Source organism: Amblyomma mixtum, chromosome 1 (genome assembly GCF_055824585.1).
Source record: "Amblyomma mixtum isolate Tamu chromosome 1, ASM5582458v1, whole genome shotgun sequence".
Taxonomy (NCBI): domain Eukaryota; kingdom Metazoa; phylum Arthropoda; class Arachnida; order Ixodida; family Ixodidae; genus Amblyomma; species Amblyomma mixtum.
This window is the reverse complement of record NC_143012.1, coordinates 252,418,799-252,438,320: the sequence shown is the minus strand read 5'-3', so window position 1 is coordinate 252,438,320 and position 19,522 is coordinate 252,418,799. Positions and strand designations below refer to the sequence as shown.

At 43.7% G+C, this 19,522-nt stretch overlaps 1 protein-coding gene across 6 annotated transcripts in view; it reads right to left on the bottom strand.

The window, feature by feature from the left end:
• Positions 1-19,522, bottom strand: part of LOC149371483 (NPC intracellular cholesterol transporter 1-like) — a 105,323-nt gene that overhangs the window by 26,114 nt on the left and 59,687 nt on the right. For 3 of the 6 annotated variants that reach the window (XM_089565705.1, XM_089565704.1, XM_089565707.1), the window contains exons 6-13: positions 17,586-17,750; positions 8,297-8,720; positions 7,141-7,261; positions 6,202-6,473; positions 4,710-4,889; positions 4,526-4,589; positions 3,217-3,345; positions 516-698 (exon numbers count right to left, since the gene is read on the bottom strand). In XM_089565705.1, the coding sequence (XP_089421831.1) occupies positions 516-698; positions 3,217-3,345; positions 4,526-4,589; positions 4,710-4,889; positions 6,202-6,473; positions 7,141-7,261; positions 8,297-8,720; positions 17,586-17,750 (1,538 nt within the window). The remainder of the gene's footprint in view (positions 1-515; positions 699-3,216; positions 3,346-4,525; positions 4,590-4,709; positions 4,890-6,201; positions 6,474-7,140; positions 7,262-8,296; positions 8,721-17,585; positions 17,751-19,522) is intronic. The other 3 variants (XM_089565708.1, XM_089565709.1, XM_089565710.1) reach the window with 3 other exon arrangements.

The following is a 19,522-nucleotide window of genomic DNA, read 5'->3' as shown; positions in this document are numbered from 1 at the left end:
CTACTGGAACTCTGAACCCAGATGCATAATAGCAACACAACTGGCTGTTTACAAATATGCAGGGATCACTGCGAAGTTGAGGCCTCCTGCTATGTATCTGGTGAGCTGTGTTGTTACACAAAAATGGAAGCAACCTTGGTTTTGAAGAAAATGTAACGGTTTTCATTTATCAGAAACATCACCAACTATCCATCAACTGAAGGCAATATCACAATGTGACCAGACATCCATCTTCACATAGGTGTAAAGTGCAGTGTTGCCCTTCCCAAGAGACTTTTCTATAAGCCACAGAGTCCCTATAAGTTCCTATATAGGTGTGAAGTTCAGTGTTGCCTTTCCCAAAAGACTTTTCTATAAGCCACAAAGTCCCTATAAGTCCCCATATAGGTGTAAAGTTCAGTATTGCCTTTCCTGGGAGACTTTTCTATAAGCCACAAAGTCCCTATAAGGCAATCACTGCCCAAGAACTGTCCGCTCCGAACACCAGTGCATGTCGGAAGGGGTCGCAGACGCACCTGAAACTGCTGCACCAGGATGAAAATGTTGTCGACACCGACGGCAAGCACAAGGAAGGGGATCACTTCGACAATGATGAGCGTTGCAGCGACGTTGAAAAAGCTGAAGATGCCCAGCGAAGCAACCACAGAGAGCAGCACAATCAGCACACCCACCAGGCCAAGCGAAATCTTTGAGTCAACCTGCAGAGAACGACAGGAACGCACAATACAAACTTATTATCAAGAACCATGACATGCTCATGAGGATATAAATAAAAAAGAAAGAAAGAGAGAACCATTGGGTGAATTGCGGCAGTCGGAGTCGACAAGAATAAAAGTCGTTAAACGCCGATTTTCTCGAGCTTGCCTCTCCTCCCATTTTTATATCATTAAGATGTTTATATGTTCACTGTTACAAAAAGCCGCACACTAGGAAAGGCATGCAGACGGACGGTCTGCTGTCAGAGTCCGTTTTGCATTATAACATCATGAACTGACACAGGGGTATGATGAGGCAAGCGTGAAGTATAAATGGTGCTGTGAACAACTAATGAACCAATGTCAGCTAGCAGAGAATTGAGAGAAACCACAGAGTTAACAGCATATGACTTCTTCGAATACTACAGCACAACAGATGTACACTTAAAAGTCATTCAATTTCCAGCTCCCTGTAATTTTCCCCGCCCAATTTAGCACTGCAAAGAAAAGCAAGGGTACATACAGAAAACAAATAACGAAATAAACTGGAGAAGTGGTCAAAGGCATGGAACATTAGAGCACCCAACAGGCATACACGGCTCATGGTCAGTGAAATTTTAGTCGTTATGCATTCACATCAACAGAAAATGCCAGATATCGAAAACTGAAAATACAGTAAAACCTCGTTAAAACGTACCCGCTTAAACAGTACTTTCGTTTTAAAAGTAGTGAAGTCAAGTCCCCGACTGAGCACCCATTGAACATAATGCATTTTGCATCCGCATAAACCGTACCAGCTTATCGCGGTCGTATCGGTTAGCACGTACCATTTTCACTTTTCGTCGCACTCGCGCGTGACGAATTCACGCCGGTAGCACCGACCCAAAGGACGGTTCTAATGACAAATTGGCGCCAAAGTTGGTAATCATACAACTAGCGCCATTTTTGGGGGTTTTATTGCCGCGGCAGCAATAACTACCCGTGGCCTCCGCGACGGCGAGCCGCCGGAGCCGATCGCGGAGGCCATAATTCGGAAAATCGGATAACTCGACGCGCACGCGAGGTCCCTACAATTATACATAAGAGTCTATGGGGCGAAACTCTCGTTAATTCGAACAAATTTTGTCGTGCGTCGGTTAATTCGACTTCACTCCGCAGCCCGCAAAGCCGGTGCGCCGAGAGCAAAAAGAAAAAAATACTGCCACGAGCGGCGCTACTGTACTGCTCATAGGCGATCGGTATGGTCATCGTCATCAGCAGCGTGAGAAAGGGCGAGGGAAGCGAGGTTAGCGGCGGCCGAAGCAGCTGACGTCTTTTTTTTTGTGCTTTGTTGTGTCGCAGCAGTCGTGCGCTGCTTGTTGCTGTTTTGTTGCGACTGAGAGAAGGGTGAAAGGAAATTGCACCCTGCCTACTGGCTCAGCCGAGCCACCACCGCTGCCTAGTGCAGATAGAGGAGAGTTAAAAGATCAGAGGAAAGATAAAGAGAAAAGATAAGACGCGTGTCGCAGCAACAACCGCGAAGCCGACGCTGGCTGAAAGAACATAAGCGGCCAAAGCCGCGCCCGCTTCACCTCCTCCCCGCGCTACTTTCGAGTGGGTAGCGCGCAGTGCCTGCGCGCCGGACAGTGATGAGGACGACGTGGAAAGTGGGGGTGATTTGGGCCCAACAGTGGCAGAGGCTGCGCGCGCTGTAAACGTGATGCGGCTGTTCGCTGAAAAAAGGGGACTGGCCGAGAAGCTGGCTCGCGGCCTAAATGAGTTTGAGGCTGCTGTTGTCGCTGCCAGAACACCGCGGCGTCAAATGAAGATTGCCGACTTTTTCAGTGCAAAATAAAGGCTGCATGTTTTTTTTTCCTTCTTTCAACTACTACTGATCTCTGGTTTTGTTTTTTGGTAGGTAAGTGGGCGATTTTATGCTACTCCTGTTAAGCGGTACTACCGTTTAGTACGTACTTTTTCCGGGTTCCGGCCAACTACGGTTTAACGAGGTTTCACTGTAATGCATTAAAACACTTTGTATATACCTCATTTCATGCGCTTTGGAACTAGCTACTGCTTATAGTAAAATATCTAATCTTGTTACTAAATGTAAGGTGCAACAGCAGAAATCTTTTTTTCCAGTACATCACCACATGAAATGAATGCACATCCCCAACTTTTAAGATTTCTTGCAAGAAAAGTGCAGTCATTATGCGAGGAAATACTGTGTACCCAGTTAGAAGCACAACATCAGATGTGCACTTGAGCAGAGTTTAGACGGTAAACACAAACACCTTACACGCAAGCCGAGCACACTTGTTAGAAATGGAGTTTGGTAGACAGGTGGGCCAGCCATTCTAAACAACATTATGCTGTACTCGTGAACAGGTAAAAATTTAACAGAAAGCAGACACAACGAAGGTATCGACTCCAGCCACTACACTGCAGGCAGCATTCACCAGAGCTGCTACCACCACGTGCAAGACAAGGCACTCGACTGTGCACATCACCACTGATAAGGTAAGATGCAAACAAGGCTCACCAGAAGTCTACTGCAACTGTTGATGTCACCCAGTGCAATCGCAATGTAAGCGAACATGATGATGTAGCTGATGCCAACCGTAACGACGTCCGAATGGCTTCCTCGCTCCAGCTCATCTTCAATGGACCGCTACAAAAAAAAACAAAAAGCTTTGCACGAGCCCAATTACACAGCACACAACTTTCTTTGCCGGCAGTTAAACCATACAATGTTGTGGAACAGTGTGCTGCTTTGCATAACACTCGATGTCTTAATCGCATTTTGATTCAATTTTTTTGTTTCCTTCCTTTTCTTAAGGGGGGACACTGGTCTTGAAAAAAAAATTTTTATTAATGAAGTCAGAGTTACGAAATCTTCAGGGTATATGTATTTTTGTGTGCTGATTCTAAATATGTCATTTAATTTCATGTAAAACAATTCCTTGAGCACTTGTGCACTTTTTATGCAAGTATTTTGCGGAGAGTTTTGAAGAAAATTTGCTGCGGGAAACTCGCTGAAATGTATGCCATTGGGTTCTCTTGACACCAAGGAATACAATAAGGGTGATATTGTCTTCCTGCCTATCATAGAACTTAAGTTGTACAGTTTTGAAGTTGTCACTTCAGAAATAAGAAGGAAAGTGTGTATTCCTGTTTCTGAAGTGGCAGCTTCAGTACCCGATAACTCAAGTTCTATGAGAGCCAGGATGACAATTTTACCCTTATTGTATTCCTTGGTGTCAAGAGAACCCAATGGCATACATTTCAGCGAGTTTCCTGTAGCAAATTTTCTTCGAAACTCTCCGCAAAATACTTGCATAAAAAGTGCATAAGTGCTCAAGGAATTGTTTTACATGAAATTAAATGACATATCTAGAATCAGCGCACAAAAATACATGTGTCATGAAAATTTCATAACTATGACTACACTAATAAAATTTTCTTTTCAAGACCAGTGTCCCCCTTAAAATCTTGACATATCAGCACCTTAGGACAAGGCATGTTTTAATCAGTGCTCATTTTCATGTTGATCGACTACTGCGCATGACTGCGTAAGCAGATACCACAACCACAGCATCAAAAACACGCAACAGAAAGTTCAATGATATCATGCTGCAGAGCATACATAACAGCAATGATAAGTAGCAGCAAACGATTTTTCCTTCCCATTACTTTCACACTTTTTGATACTTTGCTCGGCTAGAAGAATAACTCAACAATGACAGTAGCTCTTAAATCGTAAATAATGCCATCAGTAGTGCGGAACCCTGTATTTTGTGAATTAGCGAACTGAACTGAACTTCAGGCAAAACAAATGAGTAACACCGTACCTCAGCCATGAAGGCGATGGTCATTATTTCCGAGTTGTTGTAGCTTTTCATGAGCTTGATGAACCTGAAAGGAGGCCATAGGTTAGTTGGGCTTGAACGAAGGACATACACACGTCTACAGCACTTCCACTAACCAGATGGAAATGTCCCAGAAGAAGATCATTCTAAACAAGGCAGCACTCACTCTTTTTCCCAAGCGAGGGCCGGATACTTCTTCGCTTCGTCGTTGTAGTTGGTCACCGGGATGGTGATCACCAGAGCAGTGGCCATGTGGAAGTCCGTGCCATTGAATCCACCCAACACCAGTGAGATGTCATCAATGGGTCCACCGTATTTTGCAAAACAGCCTGCATTGGCAGCGCTCCTGTTGATGGAGTAACAAAAAAGGAAAAAGATAAGAGCCATCATAAGGGGTAATGGACATGTTTCCACACATAAAATCCTCCCGAAAACACGTAGCAGTCATGTTTCCTTGAAGTACTACAGATGTTTCAGGAGCTCGAAACAACTAAGCCCAAGCACATGAAGACAAGAACAGAATGAAAGTTTAGGTTTCAGGTAAAATGCAACTCAAAAGAATGTGAATGTGGATAGAGGTGAGATGTATGTGTGTAACTTGCTGCACAATGACAATATTGCAGATGATGTTGCTTAGTAATTTGATCTGCACAAAAGGTAGTCTGAGGGACACACGCCAGGGAAAGGCATCTTCAGATACCTGGAGTACCTGAAATTTATAGGCACATACAGCCAACCTTTTGCCTCTTGTAAAAGACATCTGGTATGCTGAACACAAGGCAAAAAAGACATTAAAAGTCTCTCCTTCCAGACAGAGGCAACTCTTTTCATGATGAGGCACTTTCCACAAATCTCCACTAGGCCACAGTCGCTCACACATATCAGGCGGCTGACGAGCAATTTTCTATAAACCACATTAAAAACCGTTGATCAGCTATGGCATCACATGGCGGTAGCTTGCTATCCTTCCGCAGCACCACATTGTCGCTTCTCTTGGCTCAATGCTACACTACACGCGTTTTGCATTTGCCCAGGATTTTTGTCACACAATACAGAAAAGTCTTGCCACACCGGGCACACAACATATTCTGTGCTAAACACTCAGCTCCTAAACATTGAGCCCTGGCCCCTAGCGAACACCTCCACATTCATAAGTAAGGTAGAGAAAAACAGCCTTTTTTTTTGCTTTTGTCTGGCAGAACAGCTTTCAAGGACCACAAATTTGTCTGCAGAGTAAAAGTGACCGAATCTGTGATTCCAAGTAGTACAATGATTTGTGCACACAGGCCATGGTCAGACAGCTGGACGAAGAAAGCAGAAATGGATACAGGCGTATAATGGAAACTTGGCAGGCAGTTGTCTGCCATGTACCACAACACAAAAAGAGAAGCTAGTTGCATAGGCTTATCGATCCTGGAACCTGTAAAGCAGCGGATTGTCATGGGCTTCCTGGATGCTGCCCCAAACACGTACAATGCAAACCCAGCATTAAAAAACTGCACTTCTCTTCAACGCGAGAGGCTTTCACAAGGCCGTGCGGCAGAAAAGCTGACCAGTGGGTTACAGGATCGCTTACTCCTCTTGACCCAAAGCTCCAATCCTCTTGCATGGCCTTGCGGAACATTTTCGCGGACTATGTCGCCCGGAACAATACGCACCTGCTGCAGTTATCGAAGTGATGAAGGTAGGAGTAAGGATCCACGCCGTCTGTCAAGTTGAGCTTGGCAAGGTTGTCCTGGAAGAAGGCAAACACACTCTGCACCGAACAGTGCTTGTTGAGCGGTGCCAACGGTGCCAGGCAGACGTCGTAGATGGACACGTTCTTCAACTCCTCGGGCTTGTAATTTTCCTCATCACCCTCATGAAGAAGCTGTCCATCGGGGCGAAGTTTTCCGACCACTGCTTCGACAGCTAACTGCAGCTTGAGAGCCTGCAAGCAGTGAGCCAGCAAAAACATTTACTACCCAGACTGAGGTTACATCATTGTTGTTAGTGCATCATCCTTCAGTTCTATGCCATACAGTTTATATGAAAGCCAAACATAACACGCATCACAGCCACACCCGTGCTTTTCTTTCTGTTGTACATGTTCCGCTAAACGATAGGATATGACTCGACAGAACACATCTGAGCATTACGACCTTCCTTTGTTGACTGCTTTGAACATTCAAGCATTGCAACAGGCGAATAAGCCATTTCTGAAGGTTTCGGCTCACACTGCTCTTTTAGCAGTTCTTCCTGATGCGGGCTTTGAGATACATCTAAATGTGAAAAGGAATAGCTTAGAAGACATCATTCCCACAAATACTTCCTGGACAAGCATCAGAGCACAAGCTGCAGACAAAAAACTTCAATCAGAGTTCAAAATTATGCAGGAAAACTTAAGATCCAGTCTACACACTATGAAATCCTCCCTTTAACAACGAGCAAAGGTTAGAGATTTGCTCAGCTAAGACTAACCTTAAGCTACATACTAACAAGCTCTCACACATAATTTTGCCATCTGGCCCTCGCTTTTCCCACAAGTCACTTTGAGGTTCAAAAGAAATCGGGCTTTTTTTTTTGCTGCAAGCAGAACTGCGAATAAAAAGTGGCACCTCCAACATGAAGTTCTTCTCGAATGCTGGGCCAAAGGTCTTGTTCACTCCAGCTTTCTCTACAATGAAGAAATCCTGGGCTTTCGGACGCAGGATGATCTGCTCCACACGGTAGAAAGGACTGGGGGGAATAAAAAAGAACAGAATACAATATGTAAAAACAATACGGATGTATTCAAGTCCACCCTGCATACATGAAGATAAAAGATGTGTTTGAATCGCAGCCCTTTTTGCGGCATACCAGCTGGCATCAATACAAAGTCTATTTTGTTTATGAAATTGTTACAGACTTCCAATTGTGCTATGTTTATATAAAACAATAAAATGATCAGAAGGTAAGGAGAAATTAAGACAATAGTCAGTCAGCTTGCAGATCTCACTGAACTCTTGTTCAACGATGCCTCAAGCTTCCGTTATTACTCTGATTAAAAGTACGCTATGAAAGCACTCAAATAAATTAAAACAAAGGCCTGCAATTCTTCAATGTTTGTCATGTACTGCCAGCGTCAAAAGGAAATGTGAGCAAGACAGCTGGAACGGGGGTTACTGCATAGGAGAGTTAGTGAACCCTGCCTGTACTTCCTCTCAAGCACCCGACATGTTTGTTTTCTTACGACCGCTTTACAGTTATCTAGTTCACATTTCATTTGATGCTGGCAGTGTGTACAGGCAAACGCTACAGAATGAAAAGGGCCACAATCATTTAAGTTACTAATCCCCCTAACCTGAGGTGAGTCCCCAGGGATGCTACTGCCTCCCACAGACAGTCAAGAGTCATTCCAAACCTTACATTCTACGGACAAAATTACACACTCTCCCAATCCCGCAAAGTGCTATAACAGTGTCAGGTCAATATAATAAAGTAGCTGTTATGCATCGACAATGACAAATACAGATGCATTAGACCATATCTGTGGGCCATGCTGGAACCCACCATAGGCTTGAATTGACAACAAAGCCACAAGTGACAGTTTGACGTTAAAAGGAGAGCAATGACCCAGTCCTCCAAGTCTTGAGGCAGCTGCTTTCCCCCCAGTTACACACGAACCTACAGCTACAACAACAACGACAACAACAACAGTACAGCAACAACAGTACAGCAACAACAGTACAGCAACAACAGTACAGCAACAGTACTGTTCATCCCTCAGCTCACCCAAAGTGGCTGTTGAAGTAGTTCATATGTTTGCGGGCCAGACTGCTGTGGGACACCCAAAGGTCGACTGGGTTGGTAGTCACAGTGAACTTGAGGAGACCCAGGGAGAGGAGCACGCTGACCGCCAGGGCGGCCACCAGCACCAGGAAGGGGTTGCGCGCCACGAAGAGGCCCCAGCGGTGGAAGCCCGCCTGGAGCAGCCGCTCCATCGTGGCCCCAAACGAGGAGAGGGTCCGCACGTGCGCCTCGTCCCCACTGCCGACGACGGCCACCTTGGCATCGCCGTTGGCCACACCGTTGCCGTGCGCCACGCCGTTCATGGTGCTGCCATCTGCGGTGTCCCCGGCAAGCGGTGGAGGACGCAGGGTAATGGGTGAGCCCGGTGGAGAGTGGTTGGGCGAGTAGGGAAAACTCTGCCCGCTCACTGCAAGACAACGCCCCCACACCACACCTTTGGCGACAAAACTCGAGAAAGAGCAGAGAAACTGGACGATCGGGCAGAGGGCTAGTCAAGTACAACAACACAACACTGTTTGCTCTGCGTTCAAAAGACAGTCATCACACCAGCTGCAACCAAATTTTAAAACTTAGAATATGGTTCAGCTGAAGAGCCTGCTCTGAAGTTGTATCCTGAATAACAGTTGGTCAAATTTGAATTATCAAGCAAGACATTTCTATTGTCACATCAAGTAACACTGTACTGTCCATGCAGGCTTGAAAGTAGGGTATAGTTATTGCAGGCGTCTCAAACGAACCGTCACTGGAAATGAGCAGAGCAGACATTTGGGCTAGTTGGTGTGAATTCATGGTGGAAAAACAGCGCAAACTAAGACAGAGAACACAGAACAAGAGGGGAGACACTACAGCGCTTGTAGTGTTTCCCCTCTTGTTCTGTGTTCTCTGTCTTAGTATGCACTGTTTTTCCACCATGAACTGGAAATGAACTTGCTGAACATAAAAAAGTGACAAGCCACTTTTTTAAAGGGGGGACTCAGCTCTCTGATGTGAATTTTTTTTTTGAGTAGAGTGATGTAATTTGGCACACTTATTGGGAAGAGCACTAAATGAATAAATACAGATTTTCACTCATATATCTTCAGTAGTTCTGACATTATAAATTTATATGTGGTTCACTGCTGTACCAAACTTGCAGAAAGCATGACGTGACAACAAAACATGGTAGGAGCCTAAAGTCACTCAAATTTCAGCCAAGGGAATGATTCATGCTGCAACTGCTACATTCTCCAAAAATTTTTTCAAAAACATGAGTTTTTTGTAAACAGGATATTATAACTATGCTTGCACACTCATTACCGTCACGTCAAATTAGCGACAGAGTGAAAAAATGAGAAAGTAATTGAGAAATACAGGAATTTCACTTCATGAAGGATTTATCACGGAACAAAATGTAACAAACTGTGTCAAAATTCATGAAGACAATGCCATGCTATGCTTTCTGCAAGCAGGGCAGTCAGGTCAAAAAACACTTCAGAAAACTAGCAATTTCATGGAGATCTCAGCCAGTTTGTTGCTACCTACGGCCACAAAAAATTTTTAAAGTCACGTCTGGGTCGTTTTTGGGACATAATTAGACATTACAGATGCGAAACCTGTTTTTTTTTTTTACTTCAATTTTTTTTTTTCGGGACACTAACGATTTCAAAGCAGTGTCCCACCTTAAGGAAATTAGCCTAACAGCATTATAACCAGTTCACACTAAGTAAGTTAATGTTTGATTTCTATTAGGGGCAGCCTTGTATCTCCGTGGTTCTGCCATTTGCAATCATAATATACCCATAAGGAAGTTACGGTTCTAGTCTACAGCTTTGAAGTGATACATGTACATATATACGTATATATATAACCCTATATAAGTATCATTACTTTTAAAATTGGGACTATACACATTTGAGAACAACTGCTTTTGCAGTTAGGCAAGAAGCTAAACCAAAACAGAAACAATGTGCCTACTAGCGCCATAGTAGACAGCAACTTGACCTACATGATTATCAAACTGTACATGGAAACAGGACACCACCTCAATCAGATTGGACTCATTAGATTGTCGAAATGACAGCATTAAAGCTCAAAGGCCAGTATTCACAAGAGCTAGCATGTGATGTTACGCATTGTTTAGACACAATGTATGTGTCCGCCATGAATCATTGAAGCATGAAACTTGTCTAGAGCTTGCAGAACCAATATGCAGAAAGTTTGGGTGTGAGCACATGAACCCATGCCTGACCATTCTACCCGGAATAAGTCCCAGTTAAAGAACCTTTCACCGCCGTTACTAGTCCCAAAGCCAGAGGCTAAATGAAAAAGAGACTTCCGATCCCCCCCTCCCCAAAAGTCATCCTACTAGTTTCAAAGCAATGCTGAAGACAACTGCATGCAACTTCGACTTTTTTGCAGCCCTGCTGATGTTTGGCCAACATGAAAAGATGAAAAAAGTCTGGGGTTGAAACCAGAACATCTTTTTTCCTGTCATTCCACTCAAGCTCACTGATATTGAAGATGACATGGAGGCAATTCCGGACTCCGTGGGCACTGGATGGAAGTGGATGGTGATGTGGTATAGACTCAGAAATCGGCACCCAAATAAAGTATAGTACTTGGCTCCAGTGCAGTTTGCTCGTGAAAACGGCCGGCGGCAGTGAAGACTACATTTCAATTTTCTCGCCTTGCCTAACTTATAAAAACTCCATTTTTCAGTGAAAATAGGGCGCTCAGTCGATATCGGCCAACTTTCCTCAGTATCCCTTCAAAGGGCACTTCTATCGCCATGCTTTCAGAAAAAAAGCAGCAATGCATGAAAAAGGGTGGCTGTGAACATCCACCACCACACTAAAGCGCACTATGACTTGGGTGCAGTATTGTGCTACACTGCAGTTTCGGCTAAGGATGAAAAAAAAAAAAAAACTAATAAAAACCCCTGTTCTCTTATGCATTGCTAAGAGGCTCTGGGCTGTGAAAGTAACCTACGCATACCTTAATGCTATCAGTAACCAATCGAACTGACAGTAATACCGGCAGCCTGTATGCCGTCTGAATTGACTTTGCGATAAGCTGATCAGAAGATAAAAGGGCTGCAAGAGTCTTGTAATTACCTGAAGAACACTGTCATGGTTCAATGCTCTGTGCATGCTCAAATGGCTTTGCACGGTTATATTTCAACAACATTACCAGCTGCTGAGACCAATACGAAAATGTTTCGAAGCCAACAGAACGATAGGATGTTTATTCACACTGGCTGTTATGTCGCGAAATGCACCTTGTAAACAGCTTCTCTCGGCTAAATTACTGTCTAGTTCGTGCGAGAATTTTGCACCGATGAAACATTTGGTGGTAATTTTTCTTTTACACTACGCTCGAGTGGAGTACTTGCCTGATTTGTTCAGAACTGATCAAAAATCTGCATTATCTGCAGTGGTGACCGACCAAAACAGCACTTCAGAAAGACTGTACCGGTAACATCACCTCGTGCCCATCTAAGAAATGAGCCACCCACAGTGGAAGCTGCTGTGAATGCAGAGGTGAACACCCTCCACGTTCACAGCAACTTACATGGTAGAAAGTTGATGAGCGGGCACAAGATGGCATTACCAGTAACACTTTATGAAGACTTGCTGTTCTGGTTTGGCATCGCGGTAGACAATGCAGGTCTCCAAATAATTCTGATCGAATCGGGCAAGTACCCTGTCCAAACGTGGTATAAAACAAAAATTACCACCAAATTTTATCTCTGTGCGAAATCTGAGCAGAAACAAGCCAGTGACTCAGCCAAGAGAGGCAATTAAAAAGGCTGCATTTAGTTTCACATACCGACTGTTGCATCACTAAACTTTCAAACAATTAAAAACCAACCAAGTAAACATGACACACAAAAGTAATAATGTAAATGTCTAAAACTGCTTTCCATTTTAAACAGGTTCTAAAAATCTAAAAACTCATTACTTTACATGGCATTATCACATCACAAAACATTTAGGCCTACACTATTCCCTTCATCAGGATCTCGACATTTCCTTCTGAACAAGCAATAATACTCTGAAGTAGCTTAGCACTTGAACTATTCATAAACTGAAAGCATACTGTGAAGTACACAATATACTAAAATAAAATGAGTGTACCTCTAGAGCAAACTAAAGCTATACGAAGCGCCTATGTAGGTGAGCGACTACTTGTATATACAACATGACACTACTATCATGAAGCTCAATGTCGTGACTTGGCTAAACTAATTATGGCAGCATATTATATGCTTCTTGGTCCATGATGCAAACTTTTATAAAAGCATTCTTCATGCACTCGCATTCGTTTTTCATCTAGTTTGTTAGCTTACTCTCCTCAGTTAGTCATTCAAATATGTTAGGTTTGGTTCCACAACAGGAACAGAAGTGGATATGCGTCAAGCATAGGGTAAGTGCCTGTTTCGGCAAAAGTACTGAATGCTTTCGCAAAACTCATCTTTAAAGCTTTAAAACAGCAACATATTTCAAAAAATTTACCCTCTGACTGCCGCTGCCATACAAGTATGGGATGATCATGCATTCAAAATTTAGCACCGCACTGCAAGTAGGCACTGAAGACCAGGTGACGCCATCTCTTGAGACTTGGAAAAAACATTTTGTCTGTGCTTCCATCTTGTGGAGGAAAAGAGAACCTTTGTTTTCTTCAGTGCTGGTTCACGTGGTTTACGATCCGGCACTTGCCCAATACAGGTTTCTCCAGTGCATCATCTGACCTTGTGGAGTTGCACAATGGCTCATTTTAATGTTGAGTGGCACCTTGCTTGGTTTATTGCCGGCACTCAGGCGGCGTTATCGCTCTCAGCTCTGTTTACTCAGTTTGATTTGAGTCGTTCTGTTGCGCACTGTCACTTCTTTATGGCAGTGCACAGTCTGCTCTTCAGGTGACGACAGCGATGGCTTCACACCCAAAGTACTTACCAAGCGGAGAGTCTGAATCCGAGAACGACCGCACATCTTCGGGTGCCCAACAAAAAACATCGCAGGAGCAGGCGCAATGCGATGACCCTCATTATGTTTATTCTGAAGCACCAATAAAAAATTTTTGACCATAGGGACGTGTTTTCCCGAGTACAAATTCAACCTTCAAGGAGTTAAAAATGATTTTTTCCACCTATTCAAAAGTTTATAAACAATTGCCGTTGTAAAGTTGCAACTATTATGTTTCCCCATTTTATCAGGTGCAAGCCATGCAACTACATTGTTTTTTATTTTGACCCCATTCACATTCCTTTCTTTGTTTTCCAGCTTTGCTCCTCTTTCTTGTAATTAATAAGGGACTAGCTACCTATAAGCCTTGTAATGAAATAAGCTAAACACTAAAACGAAACTTTAATTCATCACCTAAAATACAAAATGACTTTTCTCACAATGCTAACACTGGCATAAGCATGCCCTTTAAACAGCTATGGGCAATACACTGCCTACAGTGCGAACTAATATGACGGCGTAAAATTTTCACCTTGGTGGTCTTGGCTCCCACTAAACTGGCCGGCCTTGAAGCAAGCAACAAAGCTTCAAGCGCAAAGCAAGCACAAAAAGAAGCCACAAAAAAAGCAACACAAAAGAAAACATGCACATTAACGCAACCATGAAAGCAGAACACCCTGTTTATGGATTCTCTAAACAATATGCAAAAGCTTTCTTCCTGGTGTGGGCAAAAGTGCCTCACGTTTTTAGTGAAACTTTCGAACTGGTATTACAAACTAGGTCTTGGCAGCCACATGGTATGGAATACAAAGACTTCGCTTTAAACTGAAAACCGGTGATAGTTAATGAGGAGTCCACGGGAGTGGTGTGAGACAGTAATTAAACAACAGAGGCTACATTATCCAACTGCTTGGAACTACAGATTAGGCTTGTTTAAAGCGCGAACAAGAAGTACTAAGGAATTGAGCCAAAATTTGTTGGGCCAAAATAGAGAGGGTAACTGTTTTCGAAATTCTAAAAACTCATATGGAAATTACTTGCGGTGAGCTAATGCCTCGCAGTAAATAAGGAGTCTAGCAGCAATAATAAAAAAGTCAATTACTCAGTACCAGCTGACCAGCCTACAAGTTAGCATGTACTAGCCGTATTCTGATGGACTACACTGCTGACAATGCTAAGACGAAGATTTTTGAAGATTGCAGAACATCTTAGGAGAAACGTCCAGTATACTAGTCTCCAAACAGTTTACAATTAGAGTTAATACTGGGGAAAAAAAAGAAATATACTGCACTAAGTGGCGCAACATAATCTGCCTTCTATATAGCTCAGTGAACATGTACAATTCCTGAATTCTTAAAGGTACGCAATTTCTTGAATTTATTTTAAAATGGCTCACCTTCAATCAGAAACACAATACACTTCCAAAAAGAAACCAAGGCTACACGGGACTTTCCCCTTTCATAGCTCGCTGAATGGCTTCCACGAACTAGTAAAAAATATCATGCGTGTTATTTGCTCACAATGGCAGCATACAAAACTAGAGCAAAAGCAAAACACAAAACATAAGTCAAGACAAGACAAGACACCAAAAAAGGTTAATTCCCATTTAGCTATGCAGAGCAAAAAGCAGCTGAGAAAACGGATGAAAGCAAGTGTAACAGAGACGCAGCACAGAGTGCCTGTCAGGTGCCAAATGAAGCAAGAAAACTGAAAGACTGGCCAATGCAGAGCAAACCATCAGTCATTTTGGCAGCAGTACAATGCATCTAAGGTATATGAAATACATGAATGGATCACTGCTCGCAAAAAAAATTGTTCCAATCAGGCAATGTAAAAATTTAAAATTTTCAATGAAAGCAGTCTTATAAAGAAAAAGAAAGCCTATCAGTCTAACAAAGAAAAAAACAGCCCATGCTTAAAATGCTGCACACATTTAATATGCCTTTACAAATTGTTAGCAGCACAGCAGGCGGAAAGGAAGAGCTCAAATTACTGGCTCAAGCATTTTTTTCTCCTAGGGTCAATTCATTCAGCTTCTCACGAGCACATCAGTCTAACGACATTAAAAGTGGTCAATACAACTATGAGAGTTTTGTCGGGAACTACCACCCGTGGCAAGCAACTGACTCATTCAAAGGAATTACAATTGGACTCTCTAAGAAGACTGTAATACTGAAAGAATGTTTTAGTTGGAAGGTGATACACCCTTAAGGTCAGTGCATTTTGAGGTGGAAGTAACTATAATACCTTGGACTTGCCTTGACGAAGTATAAAAGAAGGACTGATACAGCTTACTGCTGGCAGCTACCTTGAGCGATGCAAAGCAAGGACCCGACAGAAAGTGTGGCCAGAAAAAGCCCCAATGAACAGCAATTATGGCAGCTTTGCACAAATGCTTAGCAGGTAACGTTAGCAAGAAAGGTTCACAATAAGAGTGGAGAAATGAAGCAGCAGCGAGACATATTCAAAGCACCTCAAGACATTACAAATGCATCAGCAGGGAACGCCAGAACAGAATGAACACAATTTCAACTCAGTGTTTCAGAATAATGACACTCTCCAAAGCGAGACGACCGATTTACATAACAAGCCAGACTGACTACCGCAGCTACAACCTCAGCTTTGTTTGCCTCATTCTTTGCTTTTTAAAAAGAAGTTGGACTTGCACATGAGCCAAGCTCTTAGTAAGATTTGACTCTCAAGATGGTTCATGTCAGCCGATCACCATATGGAATGGCAGCAAGCACATTGCTTGCAATCCCCAAATGTACTTCGCACTTTCACTATACCGTTGACTCTAACAATCAACTTAAAATTAAAAGCATATTTAATATCCAATGCCACAGATAGTAGGTGAGGCTCAGAACTAGTAGACCACTTACAGACAGTAAAGAATGCATGAAGATAACGCGCCCTGAACCTTCAATTCAGCTCTTTTCAGCATCATTCTTTCATCTTTCCCACCAACCACCTATAAATCCAAGTTCCTCCATAAAACGCGCTCCAAAGCAAAAACTGCACTGTGCTAGTCAAAATGAAAACTCAGGGTTAAGGTATCTACGTACGAAGCCTCAACAGATACAGATGGTTAAATGTAAAATACTGACAACCCCCCCCCCCCCCCCCCCCCTTCCCCTTAAGGAAATACCAACTTCCCCACGAGCTCTGTCAGTGGCAGTGGGTTTATGTGCTCTGCACCCAAAGTGTGAAGATTTTTACTCTCTTTTTTTCCCTGTACCAGTTTTAAAAAATAAAGCTGCAATGGGATATTGTAGCTGAACCAGACTCCCAGCTACAATGACCAGAGACGTGCCAAAAATTGAGTGAACACCACACTGTAGTGCACGGAACTACAGCAGGAACAGCACACGTAACACTGTGAACTGAAAAAATGTTCCACACAACGGGGAGCTGAGCTCAACCCACACGCCAATCAAACACAAACAACCACCACAAAAACACCAATCCATAGATAGAAACGACACACACACACACACAAACGGGGCAGACTGAGCACATGAAAGAGCCAGTGCTACTGCTCCCAAGGGTTATATACAGAGGACAGGGCAGGAAGGGCAGCGCACAAGTCTGAGGGAAACCCTGTGTTCACACCAAATGTATCAAATTGCCAGGCTCTGATGATACTCCCGGCTAGTTTAAACTAGACTAATAGTGATGACCAGTGAAATGAAGTGAAGAAGCCCTACTTGCTTTCTCCACTAATGAAGCAAAAAGCATTAACTCACTTGACACTGGCTAATTATTCAAGCCAAATGTGCTGCCCACAGATCATTATACGCTCTAAAGAAGGATTCCCCAACATGGGAGTCAAAAAGGAGTAAGCTGCCGTCTAGTGCAGTACACTCCCTTTCATAAAAGAAAGTGTGCTAGGGGACAACTTTCTCCCTTTTTTACTCCTCTTTGTTTAGAGTGTAGGTGTTCCTCTAATAATTTACAAAACGCCTTCTGCCCCAGGGCAAAATCCAAGCAAGAACTAAGCTTAGCAGACGGCTAAATAGAGCAGAGCCCTGGAAAGCTTCACGACAGCTGAAGAATTGCCTGGCCATACTGCTGCTAGATGAATTAAGCATTACTACTTGCCGAGGCACATCAAAGCATGCCCTGAAACCCCGTTACACGCCCAGTTTCACCCTCCAGCTATCCCTCGGGCGATTTCCTTCAGACTGTGAGCAGCAAAAGAAAAAGCGAGAGCAGGTTCCAAAGCTGGGCGGCCCAGCCATGGGAGGACAAGGCAAGGCTGGTGACAAGAGGAGGAGGAGGAGAGAATGGAAAAGAGAGAGAGAGGGGGTTTCGAGCCAACAACGTACTTGAGCGCTTTGACCTCAGAGGTTCCACCTCCTCAAGGGAGCCAAGATCCACGGCGGCCAGCAAAATTGAACGCGCTGGCTTTGAGGGCCGGTGCAGGGGGGTCCTGATCGTGTCATTGCTGTTGCTGCTTGTGTCCGATACACTGGACTCCGATGAGTTCGACACTGTGGGGGGATGGCGGCAACCACGGCCGGAAGGGGCGCGTGGGGTTTATTTTGGGGACAAAGCCGACAGCCGTGGCGCAGGGAAAAAATGGGAAAAGAAGGGGAGCGGGGGGAAAACAGCATTGAGGTGTTGCGATTGGAGTCGTCGCCAGTCTCTCTGGGCTACTCACTAGTAGCAAAATGAAAGACATGCACGTCTTCATGCTGCAAGAGTGGTTCAGTAGGGGAAAAAAAAAAAAAGGAAGGGCGGCCAGTAAGGCCCGCTAAGGGTACACAGTGCAAAATACTTAAAGGGACACTGAGGACGAACTGAAGTTGGCCTGTATCGACAAATTACCACAAGCTAATGACAAACAGACCACTCTCAGCGAAAGCGGAGCTTTCACGGGCTAAGAAAACGTCAAAAAATGAAATACACATGTCGCCACCACAGGCCGGCTTCGCAAGTTAACTGTAGTGCACCAACGCAGTTTTTTTGGGTGCAGATCCTGCACGCTAGGCTACGCTGCCATTCACTACAAAACTACAGTCAAGGAGTCCTTTCCAGCATAGACGTCGCAAGTTCGAATTGAGTGGCGGGAAAATTTTAAAATGCGATTTTCTCAGTGAGTGTTTTGCTGTCAAACAATTGTCAACACAGCTAAAAGAGAAGCAAAATTGATTTTAAATAAGAACAAAAGCTCAATAGAGTCGTCCTCAGTGTGTCTTTAAGGTCAGTGTCGCTGTCCTGTTACTGTTACTAGCTTCACACATGTTCCATGCACATGCGCAGTTAATAAAGAACATTTTAGCTTGCTGCTACCATGCCACCAGTACAATTACCCCACTGGGAACTGACTGCGCGTGTGTGGTACACGTGCGCTGTAAGAACCAGATGGCGGCAGTAAGAGTAGCGGTATATGGCAACAGTATTCTGAAATGTTCTTATTAGCTGCTGCGTGGAGAGCCATCAGTACGTTGTTACTGGAGTAGACATTTCTCGAGCTGCGCAGCAGATTCTTTAATATCTAACTTTAGAAGAACTTGCTCGTTTTTGTTTTTTTGCATCTCAATGCACATTTCAGAAATTCCTTTTCCAGAAATGCAGAAAAAAAGATAATTTTTCATCAGAGAAGCGATTACGCCCACAAATTACCGCACATTCAACACAAAGGCTCTGATCCCACACAAATCAATTAGGTCTGGCCTGTACCGCTATCCATGCAGGCTCATTAAGGTTTACACTGAAGATATATCTCCACATGCGAATACAGCAGCGTAAGACAGGAGACGAGAACTGTCAGGAAATCACATAAAAAGCAGACTAAAAACAGGCACCACAAAAATGCACACACGAATGCACTTCACAAGTCAGCAATAAACCGGGGTTGGCCCATCCCTCTTCGGCGTTGCAAATTCACAGCCCGATTATTCAAACATTCAAACTCCCATTAACCAAAGGGGTAATTCTGTTAATTTCACCACTCCTACACAGCCTACAAATTCAAATCGCCAGCAAGAGTGAAGTACATGCTGCACTGTTATAATATGTCTGCCTTATTTTGTTTTCAGTGTCTTTCAGGTGGAAGCTAGTGCAACTGTAACTGAGGCTAGTGGGAGCTTAACGGACTATACACATTTGGTTGCATACATCCAGTGATGCACCTACGACCATGTAACAATGCAACATCACCTTTATCAACACAAGTTCCATGACTTGCACTTTCAAGTAATTAGCCCTCACGGGCGCACCCTGTAGGGCTAAAAGAAAAGATAAAGGAGCTACACGAACT